Source organism: Chaetura pelagica, unplaced genomic scaffold, assembly GCF_000747805.2.
Source record: "Chaetura pelagica isolate M959 unplaced genomic scaffold, ChaPel_1.0 scaffold360, whole genome shotgun sequence".
Lineage (NCBI taxonomy): Eukaryota > Metazoa > Chordata > Aves > Apodiformes > Apodidae > Chaetura > Chaetura pelagica.
In genome coordinates, this window is record NW_009951950.1 from 1,400,934 (window position 1) to 1,422,218 (window position 21,285).

The following is a 21,285-nucleotide window of genomic DNA, read 5'->3' on the forward strand; positions in this document are numbered from 1 at the left end:
CAAACTTCCATAATTGCTGACCATGCTCCTCCTAAGGTACCTCAGTATGTAATTTCCTCCATTTGCAGTGAGAGTGCAGGGTTCATTTAAATTCAATTTGAGGGTCACTGTAACCTCCATGACCTCTCCAGCATAGCTGATACACAGGCAGTGCCTTTCAGTGGGGTTAAGCCTGCCTCGGGCACTTGGCTTCCTGCTTCTCCATGTGAGATTGCTCTTTTTGCAATGCTCAACTTGCCCAGCTTTGCCTCTGAATCGAAGCTCTACAGCTCGGTATGCCAAATGCTTCTCCTAATTTGGCATCATCCACAATTTGTTAAGTGGCTGCATTCTGGCCCCTCACATAGGTCTCTGATTTAGATGCTGAACAAACCTTGTGCAGCAGTAGTCCTTTCTGTACTCTGCTTGTTACAATTTCCAGCTGGACAACCAAGATATCGACGGCTGCCCTTGGGACACAGCAATGCAGGCAGTTTTCAACTCACAGAAGAGGTCCCGTTCTCTATATAACCAGTCATTTCATCAGAGAGCAGGCTGGTCAAGCATGACTTGCCCTTGGTAAATCACCTTGTCATCCTTCCTGCTCTTGGCAGTTCCAACATGTTTCATGGAATTCATCACACACATCCTTTGCTACCTGCAGGTGAGCAAGTCATGGCCTGGGCTGCCTTTAAAAACAATGGGGCAAATGGGTCCTTCTGTCAGATTGATCTGAGCCACTGTAGATAGCAATTTTAGAGTAAGGTAAATTTGCCACTGAAACACCTATTTCTTTTAATTTATGTAAGCAGGCCATAGGATATCCAGCTCAACATCCATCTGCAGAGACAGATTCTACTCCTGGTGCCCCTCCCTGTATCTCCTATACATTGTGTAGTCCCTGCTTTTCTCTTCTCCACAATCTACCTGAGGGTCTCAAAGCCTAAACAGAGACTTCTCTAACAACATAGAAAGAGAAAAATGTGTATATCACTTCCAATGTTTGTTCTACCTCTGTTTTCATACACAAACCAGTCAGTCACTGAAGCATTTGCTTAGCTTTACTTGCAAAGCAGCCCCAAAGCCACAGAAGCTGGCACACAATTTGGCAGGTACAAGAAGCTTTTATGTTTGGAAAGTAAGTAACATATTTGATGGCATATAATAGAAAATGAATATTAGCAATTATAGAAAAGCAGTTTCTCAATCATACACAGTTATAGGAGCATTAAGAATATAGTGTCACTTTTTGCTTTTAATTTTAATTCCTCCTCTTTCTTGTCCCAAGTGGATTTTGAAGTAATATTTGGCAACATTTGATTTTCGTATGTTCCTTTCATACATCTATAGGTTTTTCTTACATTTACAGAATTGTTTTTGGCCTAGATTTCTGCCTGAGGAACATCTAGGTATCAAGGCATTTCAATTAACTCACTGGAGAGGATTTGAAAACTGAAAATAAAAATCTGTGTATTTGGCTGCAGTATGAGTTTGTTTTCTGTTAAACACATGAGAAGACACTTCACAATTAATACTTCAAGAGAGCAAGATGTTGACTTAAAATCCTATTTACTATATTGGTTTTTAATTCTCTAGGCCCTATGAGTGTGTATTGGCAAGTGCATACAGACAGTCTCTTGTTGTGATGAAAGTTCCAAGCATCTGTATTACATGGGAATTGTACAGTTCAAAACTTCTTAATCCCTTTTGTGGATGTTAACATTTTCTATTCAGCATTTTTAAAATATACAGTCCACATATGCAGAAACATTTTTTTACAGTCTAAGGCTACGAGCAATTGATTTTGTGGGGGCCTGATGGTGAAGCCCAAACCCCTTCTATCAGGGATTAAATACATATTTCTACTTCAAGCAGCAAATGTTACTATTTAGCAATGACTTAAGGTAAACTTTGAGGAGATGAGACTCAAGTTTCTGTCCTCACTTCCCTGACTGCTGAAACACATCCATGCAACAGAGTGTGCCAGCACAAGAGACCAAGGATTTCTCATGCCAAAATACCTTATGGTACCAGTACGGTACCAGTAGGGTACTGGTCAAGGAAGCAGGAGGGGTTTCCTGTGGCGGTTAAGACACGGACTCCAGGGTGAGAAGCAATGAAATCATTTGTTATGAGAAAAATGCTCTCTTATATACTTGTACAGTGGGAACTGAGAATAAGCAATCAGGGTACAGAGAATGCAAACAGCACTCACACCTGCTCCTTGGCATATACACAGAACTTGGGTTCCCAAGATGCAGCCAATCACACACCAAACACACGATAAAAAGTGTTCTGATTTTTGTCAACATTCACAGTGCTGCTCACAGCAAGCCCTGGTCTCATATTGTTTTATCTACTTCTTTACAGATAGAAAAGGCCTTTTTTCTTTTCTATTCTCCACAGTTTCCCAGGAAGAGGTAACTGGTAAGAGGTAACTCCAGCTTCCTTGATCTCTCTAACCCAAAGGCATTAGCTGTTGGGAAGTCCCACAGCTGAACTGGCTTTTGGGATTTATTCCCTAACTTTACCCCATTTTCAAGCGCTGCACTGCATCTTTTTCACAGATCAGCCATAGTGTATGCTGTGGTGTTCTATTCTAGGTAGCTGTGGGAAAAGAAAAGAAGACAGTCAAAACAAAAGCAGGGATCCAGAAACACACTGAGAAACTGTGCACACAAAGGTCAGTAGACAAGAGAGGGTGAGGGAGGCAGGGGACCTCTGGGTGCTGAACCTATGAATAATCACAGAATCACAGAATGCCAGGTTGTAAAGGATCTCAAGGATCATCTGGTCCAATCTTTGTAGGTAGGAATACGATTTAGATGAGATGGCTCAACAGCTTTTCAAGCTGAGTCTGAAAAGCGTCCAGTGTTAGGGAATCCACCACTTCCCTGGGGAGATTATTCCAATGTTTGACTGTTCTCATAGTGAAAAATTTCCTTCTGGTATTCGATTGGGATCTCCCAATGAAATCATTTGTTATGAGAAAAATGCTCTCTTATATACTTGTACAGTGGGAACTGAGAATAAGCAATCAGGGTACAGAGAATGCAAACAGCACTCACACCTGCTCCTTGGCACATACACAGAACTTGGGTTCCCAAGATGCAGCCAATCACACACCAAACACACGATAAAAAGTGTTCTGATTTTTGTCAACATTCACAGTGCTGCTCACAGCAAGCCCTGGTCTCATATTGCTTTATCTACTTCTTTACAGATAGAAAAGGCCTTTTTTCTTTTCTATTCTCCACAGTTTCCCAGGAAGAGGTAACTGGTAAATGTGGTCTCCAGCTTCCTTGATCTCTCTAACCCAAAGGCATTAGCTGTTGGGAAGTCCCACAGCTGAACTGGCTTTTGGGATTTATTCCCTAACTTTACCCCATTTTCAAGCGCTGCACTGCATCTTTTTCACAGATCAGCCATAGTGTATGCTGTGGTGTTCTATTCTAGGTAGCTGTGGGAAAAGAAAAGAAGACAGTCAAAACAAAAGCAGGGATCCAGAAACACACTGAGAAACTGTGGACACAAAGGTCAGTAGACAAGAGAGGGTGAGGGAGGCAGGGGACCTCTGGGTGCTGAACCTATGAATAATCACAGAATCACAGAATGCCAGGTTGTAAAGGATCTCAAGGATCATCTGGTCCAATCTTTGTAGGTAGGAATACGATTTAGATGAGATGGCTCAACAGCTTTTCAAGCTGAGTCTGAAAAGCGTCCAGTGTTAGGGAATCCACCACTTCCCTGGGGAGATTATTCCAATGTTTGACTGTTCTCATAGTGAAAAATTTCCTTCTGGTATTCGATTGGGATCTCCCCAGGAGCAACTTGCACCCGTTACCCTCTGTCTTTTCCACGAGACTCCTTGCAAAAAGGGTGTCTCCGTCTTCTTGGTAGCCACTCTTTAAGTACTGGAACATGGTGATGAAGTCTCCCCTAAGCCATTTCTTCTCCAGGCTGAACAAACCCAGTTCTCTCAGCCTTTCCTCATATGGCAGGCTTCCCAGTCCTAGGATCACCTTTGTAGCCCCCTCCTCTGGACAGCCCTCCAGCCTGTCCAAATCTTTTCGTAGAGTGGTGACCAAAATTGAACAGCATTGAACGTGTAGCCTGACAAATAGAGAGGGATGATAACTTCTTTATCTCTGCTGGTGATGCAACTCAGCATCCAGTTGGCTTTCCCTGCTGCTGCAGCACACTGTTGAGCTTGTTGGCCACTAGGATCCCCAGATCCCTTTCCCAAGAGCCCAAATTTGTTTTAGTCAGATTTGTTACCACTGTAGGGGTTTATCCAAGCTGTAAATTTGGCCCAGCTTGGGGCCAGCAAGATTTCTTAGTTAAAGCATGGCTCCAGTCACGCTAGGGATAGCCGTGCTGTTTCCAGTCCAGTGCGTGAGCACAAAAGCCCATGTTACGTCTCTGCACCACATTTCTCAGGACTCCAAGACTGAGATGGCTACTTAGCTTGAATGCAGGGTCAAACACCATTGAGGTTTCAGGATATGCTGGATCAGCACAGATGCTTTGTGCAGACCTACCCAGCAATTATCTTAATTAAAATTGGCTTCCGGTCTTACGCGTTCTGATGAATGTCAGCTGTCTCAGTAGTCAAGAGCCCACTACATGCTTCCCTAATTGCCCCAAAATAGCAAACATCAAGTTCTCCATATGCCCCAGCACTGGGATGTCACCACATTGCATCAGACCTGCAACCTAAAGATATTTTTCTTGCATCTTGCAGATATAACTCAGCACTCCTGCAATTTACCTCAATGTTGCTCCATCTTTTCCTTTCAGCTATACAGTAAAAGGCACAGACATGTGGGCTCAGCCTTTCAATGATTTATGTATTTTTAACATTTTCCTTCTTAATCATCTGCTTTCTAAAATAGATTTATTTTTTTTTCCAAAACATAATCTTAAAAATATTTTCTTCAATCTTTATTTCACCCTTCTCTGAATCTTCTTAGCCTGCATTAGTTTTTGTCAGCGAACAGTAACTTCAACATAATGCCAGATAACTTACCACTAGAAACACAGTACTTCTGTTATGGTCTATTCCATTCTCAGTAACCCAAACATTCCTTTTTCTGACTAACTTTATAGAACATTCCATTATGTGATCACCAAGCCACTTTCCATTATTTACCTGAAGTCCTGGCTAACTGGGGAGGTTCCAATGGACTGGTGGGTAGCAAGCATAACACCCAGGTAAAAGAAAGGCAGAAAGGAGGATCCAAGAAACTATAAACCTGTCAGTCTGACTCAGTAGCAGGGAAGGTCATGGAGCAGATCATCTTGAGTGTCATTAGAAGACATATAGATGATAACCAGGGGATCAGGCCCAGTCAGCATGGGTTTATGAAAGGCAGGTCCTGCCTGATCAACCTGATCTCCTTTTATAATCTGATGACCCAACTACTGGATGAGGGAAAGGCTGTGGATATTGTCTATCTGGACCTCCAAAAAGCATTTGACAGTGTTCCCCATAGAACTCTCATAAAAAAACCTGGCTGCTCATGGCCTGAATGAGCATATGATCTGTTGGATCAAACACTGGGTGGACAGTCAGGCCCAATGGAGTCAAGTCCAGCTGGTGCGAGTCCCAAGTGCTGCTCCTCAGGGCTCAGTGTTGGGACCATTTCTGTTTAACATCTTTATCGATGATCTTGATAAGGATATAGAGTGTATTATCAGTAAGTTTGCAGATGACACCAAGCTGGGCAGGAGTGATGATCTGCATGAGGATAGGGAGGCTCTACAGACAGACTTAGGTAGATTAGGTCATTGGGCTAATGTTACCGGTATGGGCTTCAACAAGGCCAAGTGACGGGTCCTGCACTTGGGCCACAACAACCCCAGGCAACCCTACAGGCCTGGGGAAGTGTGGTTGGAAACCTGTCTGGCAGAAAAGGACCTGAGGATTCTAATTGACAAGCGGCTGAATACAAGCCAGCAGTGTGCCCAGGTGGCCAATAAAGCCAATGGCATCCTGACTTGCATTAGAAATAGTGTGACCAGCAGAAGTAGAGAGGTGATTGTCCCGCTGTACTCAGCACTGGTGAGGCCACACCTGGAGTGTTGTGTCCAGTTTTGAGCACCTCAATTCAAGAGAGATATCGAGGTGCTGGAGCATGTACAGAGGAGAGCAAAAAAGATAGTGAAGGTCGTAGAGAATAAATCTTACAAGGAATGCTTGAAGGAGTCAGTTTGAGAAAGAGGAGGCTGAGGGGAGACCTCATCAGTCACCATCCCTGGATGTGTTTAAGGGTCGTTTGGATGTGGTGTTGGTGGATGTGGTTTAGGGGAGAACTTTGTAGAGTAGGGATGATCGTTGGACTCAGTGATCCCAAGGGTCTTTTCCAACCTGAATAGTTTTGTGATTCTATGTACAGTGACATACCAGACCCTATTCTGAGCTGACAAATACAAAATCTCAGGTATTTGCAAGAAAAGCTGCATTTATTTGTCCCAGTAATGTATGTTTATCAAAGTCTGCCATTCCATCACCTCCACTCCATGTCAGTTGTAGCTGTGGTTCCTCACCAGCCTGAAGAGCTGTACCAGGGAACCTCATGAGTATTGCTGTGCCAGCAGTGCTTCTTCTCATGTCACGAATGCACCACGCAAATCCAATCCTAATACAAACCACCAGTCTTCACCCTTTCATCTCAGATAACAGCATCAGCAGAACAACTTTCCTCTGCAGAAATCAGTCTTGCATACTACTATATAAATAGTTTGTGGGTTTTAATTCTTCTTTTAACTATGAAGTATATTCCTTGGTCACATGAGCAGCCTTTCTAGCCCACACACTAAAAAATGCTCCCTTGAAATACTTTCACAGTGTACACTCTTTAAAAATGCACATTTACAAGTTCATGCTACTGAGGTGGTCCCTCCTTTCTAAAACCCTTTAGAATGCCAAAGTTCATTCCAGTCAGGGTGGGTGACTTGCATCAGTTGGCTTCAGCAACTCTTCTGCCATGCCAAAAAGCCATTAGCTTAATCAACAGAAAAGAGCTGACCTTCCAATTATCATTTAAATTGAACACTAAGATGAAGGACCTTTCATGTTTTCACATTTTCATCTTCCTTAATTTTTCTTTAAATCCCAATGACCCAGCATGCACATTCCTCCTCAGGCTTCCCATTTCCAATAATCTTCAACAATTGTGTTTACATAACTTCAGGTATTCACCTTAAAACAAAATCTTTAGGATGCTAACATCTTATTTGTGGCCATTTAAGTGCCATGGTTCTGGGGTTTGGGTTGTGGGGTGTTATTTTAAAATCTTAAGCAGGCTTTACTTAACTAAACCCTTAAACCTCACAGATGCACAACATGCTTCATAACTTACTCACCATGGCCAGAAGCACACATAGATTAAATCAACAGGTAATAACAGACCTCTGAAGCTCCCAGATGCAGTAATGTAAATATATACTAGGTTACCATGCAAATGCCTGTCACATACAGCCCAGCTGATGGATGCTCATCCCATGTCCTGTACATCCGAAGTTCACACCTACCCCTCTGTTGCTGAGTCACTACTGTTGTTCAGACACATGAACATAAACCCAAGAGAACCTGCCTGAGAGAGGCTCTAATCCAAAGTAACTTACCCGTACAGCAAAACACAGAGAATCAAGGCAGAGAGAACAGTCAGCTTCTTTAGAGTGAACTAGTAAGACGTTTCCAAAACCACCTTAAACACCTACTTAAGAATAAATTCTCAAGCCCATCCAGAGTTATGCCTCCAGTCTCTTTCAGAATCCGCTTCCTACTTTGATCTGTCAAAGGCAGATTAAGTCCCACTTGCTTTTCAGACTAAGAAGAAACAGGTATGCTTCCAGTAACTCTAATTTGAAGGCAATCTGTACTCTCATTTTCCTGTGGCTGACATCTTAAATGGTGAAAGTCAAATGTGACAACTGCTAAAAAAATTTATGCCTAAGTTGTGGTGATCATAGAGGTACCAGAGGTGAATATGAAAGTGAGTATCTTTTTCAGCTACAGTGGACTGCAAGAGCAGCCTTCAGTTCTTGCAGGGTACACTGTGCTGACTTGCTGTCAATCCCTACAAGGTAAGGGCCCTTGCAGAGCACGCTCAGACAGAAGCCTCATCTTTTCCTCTCTCCAAGTACTGAGGTCTGGAACAATCTTCATGGTTTCCTGAGTGGAAAACGATTAAGCATCAGCTCACTGTGGAGTTTGCGCTTGCAGCGATCATCTGTGAGCTACAGTTTTATCTGTGTGTTTGTGTGTGTCTACACATCTGGGAAAAACAACATGTATACATTTACTTAGCACAGAACTATCACAAGTATCTCTGCAAATATTTGTACCAGCTGCCTGTAGGCTCCAAAAGAAGACTTGTTTATTTGCTATGCACACAAAGGTCAGAGTCAAAGTTAATTTTCACCTTTAATATGCTCATGATTCTTTGTTATTGAATGCTCTGTAAAAAGGTATTACAGATTACTAGGTTATTGCAATGACTTCTAAAGGAAATGGACAGCCATGAGGCTGAAACTACAGTGTCATATATATTATGTAGTCTTCAATCTACTATAGCACGAAGAAAAATACTTTTAAAATAAACAGTATTTAACTGAAAACATAGAAATGGAGTTTTATTTCTTACAGTATGGTTATATATCTATATTCCAAGATTAACATTTAAAAAAATGCTAGATCTTGAAAGGTCATAGATAAAAAGTCATGATGAAGATGAACCAGTTTTGCCCAAAAATGCTATAATGAGCACAGTGCACAGTTTTTCAGCAAATCCTAGTTCTGCCAAGCTTCAAGAGGCAAAAGCCTGAAATGAAAAAGCTTCCAAGTTGTCTAACTAGTCCATCTGTCTTGCTCACGAAGGCCCAGTGACCCACACTGGTCTAAGACAGCATTGTCACCACAGCTGTTCTTTGAAGAATGCCATCAGGAGGAAGAGATGATTCAGGTCCTTACGATGCCAGGCCTAACAAAAAGCCTCCAACAAATCCACTGGACACCACAATGTTCTGTTTGATAAATTCTGTAGACTGAGAAGAAAAATAATATTCATAAAGACCTGAGTCAGTTTTGTCTGATTGTAACATTTAATACTTAACACTATTGCCTGGAAACAGGAATACCAGAGTTATGGAGGGGGGAAGCAAACTGTTTAATAACATGTAAAGTTGGTGGCAACAGCTGGCACCAATGGCTCTCGGCTGTCTTTAACAATATATGTAAAATTCAGTTAGCATTTTACAAGTCAAAATATAGGGAAATTGTCATAGTAATTTCATGCCAATACCACTCGTTTTGATTAAAACAAGACAGATGTTTAAAAACTCCCTTGGTGGGGGTGGGAGGGTGTGTGGGGAAAAAAGCATGAGCACCACAGTCATTTCAATTTTAATCACATGAAGAAAGTGTTAAAAAAAAATATTTTTTGAACACTAGATCATTGGAAAAGAAATACATTTCACTCCATTATGAGTCAGTTTCCTAACAACTTAACTGTACAAAACACACTTATGTAAGATGACATTTGTGTACGGTATTTCATTAAGTAATTAGCACAAAGTATTAACATTTTATAGCAAACATGCCATTTCATAAATTCTCCACTTCAAACACTTCAGATTGGCTACTAGCACTCAATTAGAAGAAAGTAACAAAATCTGGGGGGGGGAAGGAAACAACTAAAAACTTTGATTCTGTCTCACCCATTTCTGTAAGGCACAAGGGCAGTTTAAGCTGAATGGGGTATAGAAAAAGCTAGAAAACCATCTCTCTTAAACTTCCACTTCAATCATATTAGAACTCAAGGTAATTTTTATCAACTTATGTGCAACTCCATAAAGGTTAAACTTGAGACATCAAAACTCCTAATTTCAGAGGGCTACTGTGACTGCTGTTACACTGTCTGCAGCATATTCCAAGTCATAATTCACAATTACTGTGAACTTAAATCGTCTATATGAAATCTGAAAATACGTCAAAACAGGCTACATATTTTTTTACAAGATAAAATGATTAAATAAAAGTTTTCAAATGACACTATGACACTCAGTGACACTGATCAGTATCACAGGCTACTTCTTTTAAACAGTATGTAACTGACAGGTTTGGAGGACAGATACTCCGAGCTGTATGGAAATGACATTAAAAACCACAACTCTAGTTACAAACTGTTTTTATCTTTTCTCCAGAAAGGTCAGCCTTTTCCAACCAAGTAATTTTGTTATCAGCAGACAAGGTAGAATTAGATTTTGTCTTAGTAGCTACTAAGTTTTAACCACAACATCCTCTACTTTTTACCATGTCATGACCTTACTGCTTTCCCACTAGCCAAGATCTGCAGAGAAGAAAAGGCAAAGCCAATGGCAGCCCCTAAGCTGTACTAGCTGAGCTAGAGCATTAGCTCTGAAGTTTGTGTCGTCTTTAAGACCAAACAAAACAGAAAGCTAAATGAGTAGGAGTACAAACTGTAACTTTTAATAAAATAGAAAGCCAGACCCTTTTTTATGCCTCACCATGATAATCAAATTATGGTTTTTCAGTTTTTAACCTGCATTTTCAACTCATCATCTCCTGCGGAGGAAGGTAAGAAATATTGGCTGATAGAAACAGTTTATTGCTTTAGACTTACCTCTTCAATTAGAGTATTGATTTCAGGTGCTGCCTTATTTGCACGCTTTTTTAACTGCTTTTTTGCTTTGTTTACATCTTTTTCAACTCTCTTCCAGTCAACTTGTACGTATCCACTATGACTAGCAATCTAGGAAAATAAAGAGTAATTAGAACAGCTGTAGTTAACATTTTCTAAGTTAAAAATACAGTATCTTGGTGCCTACAAAGTGTTCTAATTTTTTAAATATTATTATTATTACAGATACAGGAAAAGGCATTGTGCCAAATACAGCAGGTACTCTGTTTTAAACACTAATATTTTGCACCATAACAGAAGATCAAATTAGAACATACTATGGCAAAATTCAGTAGACTCCTCTCAGTTTTACCAGCTCTCTATTATTTAGTTGTAAAAGCTTTAGATAACAATGCTTTCCTTCAGCATTTACTGTAATACTTGTAATAAAAGAGAAATGCACATAAATAGGGCAACAATGAAAAAACTGTTTCATTTCATCTTTTTCAGAATTATGGAATTCTGATTTGTGAGAGGGTATCTGGGGCTAATCCAAATCATCCTTAGAAATACTGAACACTTACTTTATCCTACATCATTTATACTGTCCAAGAAAAAAAGTATTTGACACAGGAGAGTTCTCATACCTTCTACAAAACAAAGCCGTTAGGTAGAAAAATAATATGGCCTATGTAGAGCATGAGTTTTCTAACATCAGGAAAATTGATACATTTTGGGGGATTGTTCATAGCAATTTACACTCAGACCCCTAAAATGCCTAAACAACATCTTATGGATGCTAGAAACCTGAAGAATTTTTAGCACATTTAACCATCATCTGACCCCTTTGTCTCATTTCTCTTACTAAGATTTGATGCTGGAAAAAAAGTAAGATGTTCTATTACTTTACCAACACTGGCAGTTCCTTAAGACAATTCAATTTTCTTAAGACAATTCACAAAAGAAACACTGAAATTTTCACAAAATCATAGCTTAAAAAATAAAAATGAGGCAATTACTGCATGCTCTGGAGAACAGTTAATCAACTCATTAGTTGGAAAAAAAGAGAGGAAAAAGTTGAAACTTTGGATTACTGCTTATTTTAACTGCTAAGACGAATAGATACAGACCACTAAACAGGTAAACTACTCTTATACAAAACTCTTTATGAAGTGTGAGATTTCTCAAGTCCTTCTTAAAGTCCTGTTTGGCAAATTCATGTACCTTATGTAAGAGCATTCTATACACATGGTATAACTGGTAAATAAAAGTTACAAATTACTTTTGTGGAGCAGGTATTTAAGGAAACACTATTAGGTTTAGCACAAAAAGAAGTATTTCACATTGGTTAGGGGCACTGAATTTTGACTTTTATATAGTTCTATCTACCATATAGCTAAAATTAGAACACTTAGCTTGTTTTACAACAGCTACAATAATTAAGCAACATATGTAACCACGAATTAGAATTTCATGATCCTGAAAAAAATAAAATGAAACACATGTCAGACAGATTTTGTCTGAACTCAAAATAAAGCTCCTAAAAAACCTCCTATGTAAGAAAGTAAACTTGAATTTCTATTTTTGCACAAGATGGAAAAAAAAACCAATTCACTGGACAAATGCAAAACAAGCTTATTAAATATTATACTCTCCTTTACTTCATCCCTCAGAATATAACAAATGTATTGTTGCCTGTCTATTGTAAAACCATTTATCCACAACAGCACTAGTGCTTGCCACGGATAGCTAAGTCAGGACTTAGTGCCATGGTTTAACCAATGTGGTGGTGGTGTTAGGTCACAGGCTGGACTTGATGATCTTAAAAGTCTTTCGCAGCCTTGGTGATTCTGTGACTGTCTATACAGTATGAAAACATAAAACCAGTTTTAAAGTTGTACTGATTGCACATCCAGTCACTGGATGACGAACCAAGAAAAAAATGTTGTGCATTGGGGTAATTTTTGTTTTATGATTTTAACATTACCACAAGAATTTCAAAGAGGCCCAAGCACTGAATTAGCACCTCCCAACTCATAAAAGCAGAAGCTAAATACGGACTGATGTACCCAGTCCAACACAATGCAAGAAATGCTAATATAGTTGCTGACTTATAAAAAAATAGAAGCAAACAGACTTTAAAAGAAATATTTCATTAAGACTAGTTTAATTACCTAATTTATCAATATAGTACAAAGATGAGGCAGGAGTTTTTAATTTAAGTTCAGTTTAGCTCTCCCATAGTTAGATTTGTATTAAATATCCAGTTTACACCATAAAAAATATACTCATTTTCTCCATGAACTTACTAGCAGAGATCTTAAGCTCTACTTTTGAGGTTTTGTAATAAACAACAGTGGACAATGTTCTTAATATCAAACTTATAGCTGAGAAGAAAAAAAACCCTGTATTTCACTGCAGCAACAGTCAACGCCTGTGCCATACCTACTTTTGCTGCAATCCTACTAATTACATAATTTCGTATCTAAGCACAGAAATAATCCCACTGAAGTCAAATGTCAGTGAGACAGACTTCAATTTTTGGATCTCAATACATCATAGACAACCTATTTTCTTACAACAGTAAATTTACATAAACACAAATTCTTAAAGTTCACTAGTATTTTTGAACCCAGCCACTATAATAACAAACTGAAATACTAATAGTCCATTTTCATTTCCATACTAATATATATATTAAGAAAACATCTAGATCTATACATATAAGAATATATATAATATTAAAGAGACATGTAGGGACGTGTGTGTGTGTAGATTTCTGTTTGTACAGGAATATATATAAGGTAATGAAATAATATATATCACATCAGCAAAATTTATTTTTGTTCAAGATCTTCCAGAACAGTTGAAAAAATAATGGATTTTTTTCCAAAATGGCAATTGAAAAAATACATCAATGCAGGAATACTAGAAATACATGCATCAACAGTAAAGAAAATGAAGAATCTAGAAGGGGAGCTCTCATTTTGAGGGTGATACTGGGGAGGACTGCAAGGTTTCAGGAAACGTTATTAAGAGCAATGAGGAAAAAATGTTTGAGAGCAAAAAATAAGCATATGGTAAGATGGAACAAGAGAGTTTTAACTTCCTCAAAGACAAAATCTCTCATGCTAAAAGTGCCCCAGCAAGCCCAGAAGATACATGTAAGCTCCCTGTGCTCAGCTGCTTGCACAGCAGAAGAGCCTATGTATAATTTTAGGTGTTTTCTGGTATTTAGACAGGTGGCAACCCCCATCACACTCAACCAGTTGCCAGTACAGATCTGACAATCTGTAACTTCAACATACAGATAAGAAAGGACTGAGAAACAACACAACTTTGTAGGAGTTAAAACTCCAGAGGCTGTATATTCAGCCACCATCTGCTGGCACAGCTCCACTATAACCAGTGAAACTACTCCAGTTTACAAAGGCAGAGAAGTGATGCCCCTCTGTTTCATGTCAGAACTGGCCAGAAATTTGTTATTTCTTTAAAAGGCTGACTTTCAACTACCACTTGGCTTTGACTATTCCACTGAATGTTCCCTGTGTCTGTAGACATCTACTGTCAAGTGAGATATTCAACACAAAACTGAATCCAACTCTTTCTTATTGAGTGTCCACCCTCAAAAGCATGTCATTCTCTCCCAGCTTCAGAGATGCCACGCCATCATGACATGGTATCAACCAACAGCGTAGGCAAGGATATATAGTTTATATAGCTTCTTATGTTGTTTTCAAAGATTTAACTTTTCTCGAGTTAGAAAATAATTTAATTAAGAATTGAATTAATCAGTGGCATGTTAATGGAATGAGGCAAAACATATCTGTGATGGCAAAAATAACCAAACAAAAATACAAGTTTATGATCAATAGTCAACACATAATGGGGAAACCTGCAATTTGTATGTTGACTGCAGAGCAAAAAGCAATGAAACCCTTATTAAGGATACAGGAGTTTAAAAACACACAGAGAACAGGCTCTCATTAAGAACAATTACCTTTAGCTACTTCATTATAGGAGAACCACCTGAGTTCATACGTCCCTACTATCAGGATTTCATTAAACTCTGTGCTGTATAAACTAGAAGTTATACAAGGAAAATTCTTTACTTCTTATGAGAAATCAATTATATTTTCCTTAATATAGTGCATGGGTATTGGTTTTATACCAGCATACTGGAAGATCTATTTCAATAAAAAGGATAGTCAATCAATCAAATCAAATGGTTGAAATATGCAGCACAAAGATGTGGTACAAAATCTTGATTTTTATAAACTATGCATATTCTTCTATGTAAGATTTATTCTCTTCCTCATGTAAACCGCATTAAGAAAGAAAAACTTCTAGATACCTTACAAAAATCTGAAAAAATATTTTGTGTTTCTAGTACAAACTGACACTGCAAAACTGTATCGCTTTCCATTTCCTACTCAACTTCTTTGGACAAAGTCATCACATGCTGAAGAAAAAAATTCAGTTTTTTTTAAATTTCAGGACTGAAATGTTTCACTGAACAGGCTTTAGCCAAGATTCATGCCTTCTGTATTTATTTTTCTTGTTTAAGCAGGTAATTACAACATCAATATTGCAATCAGGAGTTGAAATGAAATCTGCAACTTCAGAGTAATTTATGGATAGAAAGGAAGTTTCTAGTCATGTGCTGAAATGCTCCTCTGCCCACTCAGGGGAAGCAGTGAACATGTATTTATAGGGAAATTTAAATCATGATGTGTGATCTTTAAATGAAAAAATTAAAGACCACAGAAATGTAATTACACTATAGAATTTATGACTCAGCTTTAAAACGCAAAATGTTTTGAATTAAAATGAAAGACTAAGACATTTATTTCATTCCCTTCCAAAAGTATGTGATCTTACTTAATTAAAGATACAGACAACAGAAGCAAAATATGCAACTCATTTTTCCTCTTGGATAATACTCCTTTTCAGATACACCATGAATTAGATCAACTAAGAAATCAAACACGCAAATGCATGGCAAATCTTTTTTATGTACAGAAAAGCTCCCCTAACTTCACAGTGCAAAAACCAAAAAAGCTGCACAACTAATGTGTTTTACGTAAGTTCTGTTCTTCTTGGTCTACAGGTCTTTGTTTTCACTTTTCAGCTTTCTGAAGTCAGAAAGACACCTGTAGACAATATACCACTTCCTACTACTCCTGGATGCCAGGCCTCAGTCATATTTAGTTAAAAATTGTCACTAAAAGAATTGAGAACAATGGCATACAATGTGGAGAGATTTGGATCTTTAAATCAACTAGATTAAAATTATGACAAATACTTCCAATATACCCTGCCTAAATATACATATGTGTCTATATATATATATATATGTATTTAAGTATTTATTTCTTCTCTCATGATCCAGAAACATGTATTACAGGATAAAGAAGTCCAAGATGCTCTATCAGATTGATTAATTTGCTGGCATAGCATATTTTTCCAAAAATTTACATCCTGATAATCTTAAACCATTTTCAGATTTTACATCCTTGTAAATTCGTCCCTATCTTTAGGCAGAAGCCAAATAACCAATGATTTCTAGATTTAAAAAGTCATCAATATACAATGGTGAGGTAGAATGAGTGCTAATACTATAAAGCTTCATATCAAAACTTATCTGACTTTTTAAATTGTTGTGGATGCTCGCTTTTGAGTAATTAAAAGTAAAATACAGTTTAGATTTGTTGAAATAAGCTTCAACCGAATAGTTGCAAGGGCATATATTCTCATGTAAGTGGTGCAGTTCAGTTCTATGTCCAACAAGAGGGTTAAAAAAAACAAAGCGCAAAACCAACCCAAAAAGAGAATATGATCACAAAGTAAAAGTGCTTCACGCAGCTGTGACATTTTGATACAGCAGCAACCAGAGGTAGCACCCAGGCCTTCCTGATCAATGGTTGACAGCAACAGCCATTGCAAACAAAGGAATAACTGAAGATGGGATGTTGGGGATAATGGTGGGATAACTAAAGGTTGATGTTGGAAAGAATAAAATAAGATATATATATAAAATCTCAAGAACATCCCGTCTCTAAAAATGGTATATTATTTTCATGAACCTAAGTAGGCACCAGACTACTTCCTCTAGAACCACTAAAGGAAAAATGACAAGCTCACAGGTATTAAGACATGAAAAACGCCAGTAAAAAAAGGTAAGCATTAGCTGGCATCTTACAGAAGAATATGTGAAATTCTCCTTCACTTAAAGGTCTGTCATCTAATTTAAAGGCTTTTTGGAAATATGTTCTCCATGAACTGCAATATCTGAAGAAAAATGCAAACGGTCTTGCCAGATAACATAATTAAAAAACTGTGGACTTGAAATCCAACTGCACAGCGGATTGCAATTAAGCTATCAGAAATCAGGAAAGCTTCAGAGGTTCCACAGATGTAACTAGTCAATACAGCATAGGGAGAAAAGAGAAGAACAGGGCTTCATAATGGAACCAGAGCAAGGCTTCCAAGCCACTGCCAAAGCTGTCTGCTTCTTCTAAAGTACTGATGAAATTCTCAAACCTACTTAAAATAAATACAGACTAAATCCCTTGATCTCCCTAACCATAGGTTTACAGGCAGTTCCTCTAATCCGGCAATACTAAATCACATACAGCACCACAGTTTCTGCACAGAGGTTTATTTTGGCTTACTACAAACTATTTTAGAGTAGACTCTGATTTACCACTGATTTTTAGACATGTCTCTTTTGCACACAATATTCCAGCTGAAATGCAATTTTTTTTTATCAATAAGACTAAAAAGATAAAGTAGATAAGAAGCCTTCCTAATTACATTTTACCCAACAGCTGTATTTTTCCTATTTTTCAGTAAATAACATTTGCCAACTTATAAAGCATGAAATTCTACATACTTGAAGCAGAAGAAAGCCACCACCTACTGCAGTTGCTGCAAGCTTTCCGACTTTCTGGAACAAAAATCCCGCACACCTTAGGAGAACAAAACAAAAAAACCCGGTCCAATGAAGCTGTCTGCTGAACAATGCCACACTCCAAAATTCCTAACTACAGCTATTGCTATTTTTTTCATTTAACAAAGCAAATGCATTTCACATGTTTAATTTTTAAAATCAGAATATTTAATACAGACAATACCTAATTGATAATGTCTATAAAGACAACATGCATGGTAGTTCATGGCTGCCTCATGGCCCCTTTAAAGTAAGCTTGAGATCTCCAGACCTTGTCTATACAGAAAGCTGTATGCTCCCATTAAATGTAGCATGTTAATAAAGCACAATGTAAGAAAGTAAGTGTTTGCAAACAGAAGGTAAATATATCATACCATAATGTATATAAACTACACAACTCATAAATTAAAATATCTCAGGTAGAAAGAAAAGTTACTTGCCTACCACAAGAGTTAAAAGCGTTAAAAGAGTTAAAAGAGTTAAAGAGTCCTCTCTACTGGGACATGGCCTTAGTCTATTTTTAATGGTTCGAGGCAACCAGCAGGTTAATTATCATGTTCATGGTATCCAAATACTCCCTCATCAAATAGAAAACAGCACAGAGATCAGTACCACAGAATAGTTTGAACAGGAAGGGAGCTCTGCAGGTCATCTGGTCCAGCCACCTCCCAAGCAGCAGGCCAGCTGCAAAGTCCGACCCAACATCCAAGATAAACCTGGTTACTCAGGGCCCTACACAGTCAAGCACTGAGTGTCTCCAAGGCTGATGGTTCCATAACTTCCCTTGGTAACTCTGCTGATGTCTGACCTGCCCCTCCCTCACAAGCCCACACACAGAGGGCAATTCCCCCCCTCAGCATAGCAACAGCAAATTCATATTTATATACATGAACACATACAGAGAGGTATACACATCTATAGCTATTGAAATAAGCAGTTTCTACATCTTTCAATAATCCAGTTTTTATGGATGCCAGATGAGCTATTCCCCACAATCAGACTGAAGGCTAAGCCTACATTCATCAAAGCTGCAATGAGCCTAGACATGAAAAATTAATTTTCAGTCTATTTCATCTTCCAAATATTGCATAATTCTGATTTCAAGTTACTGTACTACCATACTGTTGTTCTTCACTGAATGTAAAAATTTTTAAGAGTACTGGGATAGACAAATACCATGCAAATACCTTTGACAAATAAATACCCTGACATAGCTGCTAAGGTCATGGCCACATTTTCCAGTTTAAGTTCTCATCTTTACTTTCTAGCTTTCACCAGGAATTATTTTAGCGTAACTATGCTGTGGTATCTCTCTCCAGTTAACATGAGAGCAGACTTGATTTGCTCCAAATGGCTCCAGCTGAATTGAGGGAAAAAGTCTCTACAAAATGGGGCTCTTAATTAAAAGTATACCGTGCCACACATTCTTTTCTTAATTTCTTTTACCTATAAAATACGTCATAGCCACCACCATATCGTAACGAGGTTTCTAAATCTATACAAGTAAGGACATAAGCCTTTCCATACAAACAAAAGTTATATGCAGTAATTTTCCATTTATTCCTTGTACTTTGAGAGGTCTGACATTTCCCTGAATCCTTTTCACAGTAACTGGTATGAGTTCCCCTAGATAACTGGTGATTTACCAATACCTAAAAACACTGGAGTGATGAGTCACAGCAGTGAGTTAACAGATGGTTCACATGAATAACCTTGATCAATGATCAAGGAAATCCCACTAGAGAAAATACATTTATCTGCTTCAAATAGCTTTGGAAAGGAAGCTTCCAGCACAGTAAAAGGTCTAGGACAATTGTGAAAAGTGATGCCCCTCACCAGCCAGTCACACCGCCCATCACAATCTGGGTAGCTACAGAATATTTTTCTACGATTGGTCCTGAATTCCTGCCAAACACACGATTCCACCAATGGTGACGCCGTGCATATTCTGTTAAATCCAACACTTCATAGGAATCATCGTCACTTTCATGTTCTTAAAAAGAAAAGAGAAAAAAAAAAAGGAAAAAGTTATTTACTCAGTTATACTTCAAATTAACAATCTATGTAAAAACCCCAACCATTTACAGAACTCGTTTTGGTATTAACTAGCTGATGTAACAGTTTAAGTTGCAGCATACAGGCTATAGTCCAGCAGCTCACAGAATAGAGGATTTTAAGATTTTATGCCATAATCTTCAGGGAAAGGAAGACGTCAGTGAAGGCATAATCTATAAAATCCATTACTGACCCAGAAAAGGTGAGTGTGACTCTCCAACTTGTTCAAGTACAGGAACAAAGAGGCATCAGATTAAACTACCAGGGAGCTGGTTCAACACCAAAAAGGTGTTGAACACCCCCACCCACCAGAAGCCCTGGGTATCCTGCGGAACAGCTCGCTGTGGGACACTGTAGGAATCAAAAGGTGATGTGGACTCCAAATAAAACAGAACAAATTAAAAGGGTGTGGGAACAAAATCCACAAAAGGCCGTCAGACACAAAGACAAAAAACATGGTTCATGAGGTCCTGAGCTGGAAATAATTAAAAACATTCTGAGAAAGTGTAAGTACATGCTTTCCCTGTTAAATCTTTTTTAGTGCATCCTGCAGCTAATGGCTTTCACAGGTTGCTGGGTCTTCAGCTGACCTACTACAAATGCTTTTATGATCTTAAGCAACATGAAACATGTCTAACTTAAGAGAAAGGACACAACTCTCTTCTGGATAGACCAAAACTTTGAAAGATTGAGAACTTCTGACTTAGTGCTTTCTTCAGATGGCTAGGTTTTAGCATATGCTAATACGCCAAGAACAGACATTTCTGTTCCTTCTCCTCAACAGGTGAAATAGATGAAGTTGAAACTTCAATTAAGTTCGATATTTGCAGTAGAAATGTTCTATAAACATTTTCAAAATAGGCTGCATGCAACTTCAAATTAGAGATCCCACATATAATCAAAGAAAAGAGATTATTTTAAAGTTCTCAAAGGAAAGTATTTTAAAAGCATATATAATAGCTCTATGGACATACACCAATTAATTCAAGTCCACTTTGTTTAAATATATTCAAGGTGAAATTTAAGTTCAGCAATGATGCTTCCAGAGAGGAAGTTAAATTGCTACCTAAATGATCAGAGGGCTGGAGCACCTCTTCCGTGAGGACAGGTTCAGGGCGTTGTGGTTGTTCAGCCTGGAGAAGAGAAGGTTCCAGGGAGATGTCATAGAGGCCTTCCAGTACCTGAAAGGGCCTGTAGGAAAACTGGGACGGGACTTTTCACAAAGGCATGTAGCAGTTGGACGAGGGAGAGAGGCTTTACATTGGAAGAGGGCAGATTTAGGTTAGACATTAGGAGGAAATTCTTTGCTGTGAGGGTGGTGAGACACTGGCACAGGTTGCCCAGAGAAGCTGTGGATGCCCCATCCCTGGAAGTGTTCAAGGACAGGATGGATGGGGCTTGGAGCAACCTGGTCTAGTGGGAGGTGTCCCTGCCCATGCAGGGGGGGCTGAAACGAGATCATCTTTAAGGTCCCTTCCGACCCGAACCATTCTAAGATTCTCTACCGCTTAAAAACACTCCCTTCCTTGCGAGACCCCCCCTGACGGCTTTGCCGGCACATCAAGCTGCTCTGCGCCCAAAGGCCTCACACCACTTGGCGACCCGCACGCACAGAGACGCGGAGACCGCGTAACCTCTGGCGAAACCGCGCCC

At 38.8% G+C, this 21,285-nt stretch overlaps 1 protein-coding gene across 1 annotated transcript in view; it reads right to left on the bottom strand.

Annotated features, from left to right (window-relative positions):
* Positions 1-8,399: 8,399 nt before the first annotated feature.
* The window catches only part of FUNDC1 (FUN14 domain containing 1), a 14,837-nt gene continuing 1,951 nt past the window's right edge, over positions 8,400-21,285 (bottom strand). The window contains exons 2-5 of the mRNA XM_009998097.1: positions 19,414-19,570; positions 17,521-17,596; positions 10,629-10,757; positions 8,400-9,030 (exon numbers count right to left, since the gene is read on the bottom strand). Coding sequence (XP_009996399.1) covers positions 8,953-9,030; positions 10,629-10,757; positions 17,521-17,596; positions 19,414-19,570 — 440 coding nt within the window. The 3' untranslated portion in view covers positions 8,400-8,952. The remainder of the gene's footprint in view (positions 9,031-10,628; positions 10,758-17,520; positions 17,597-19,413; positions 19,571-21,285) is intronic.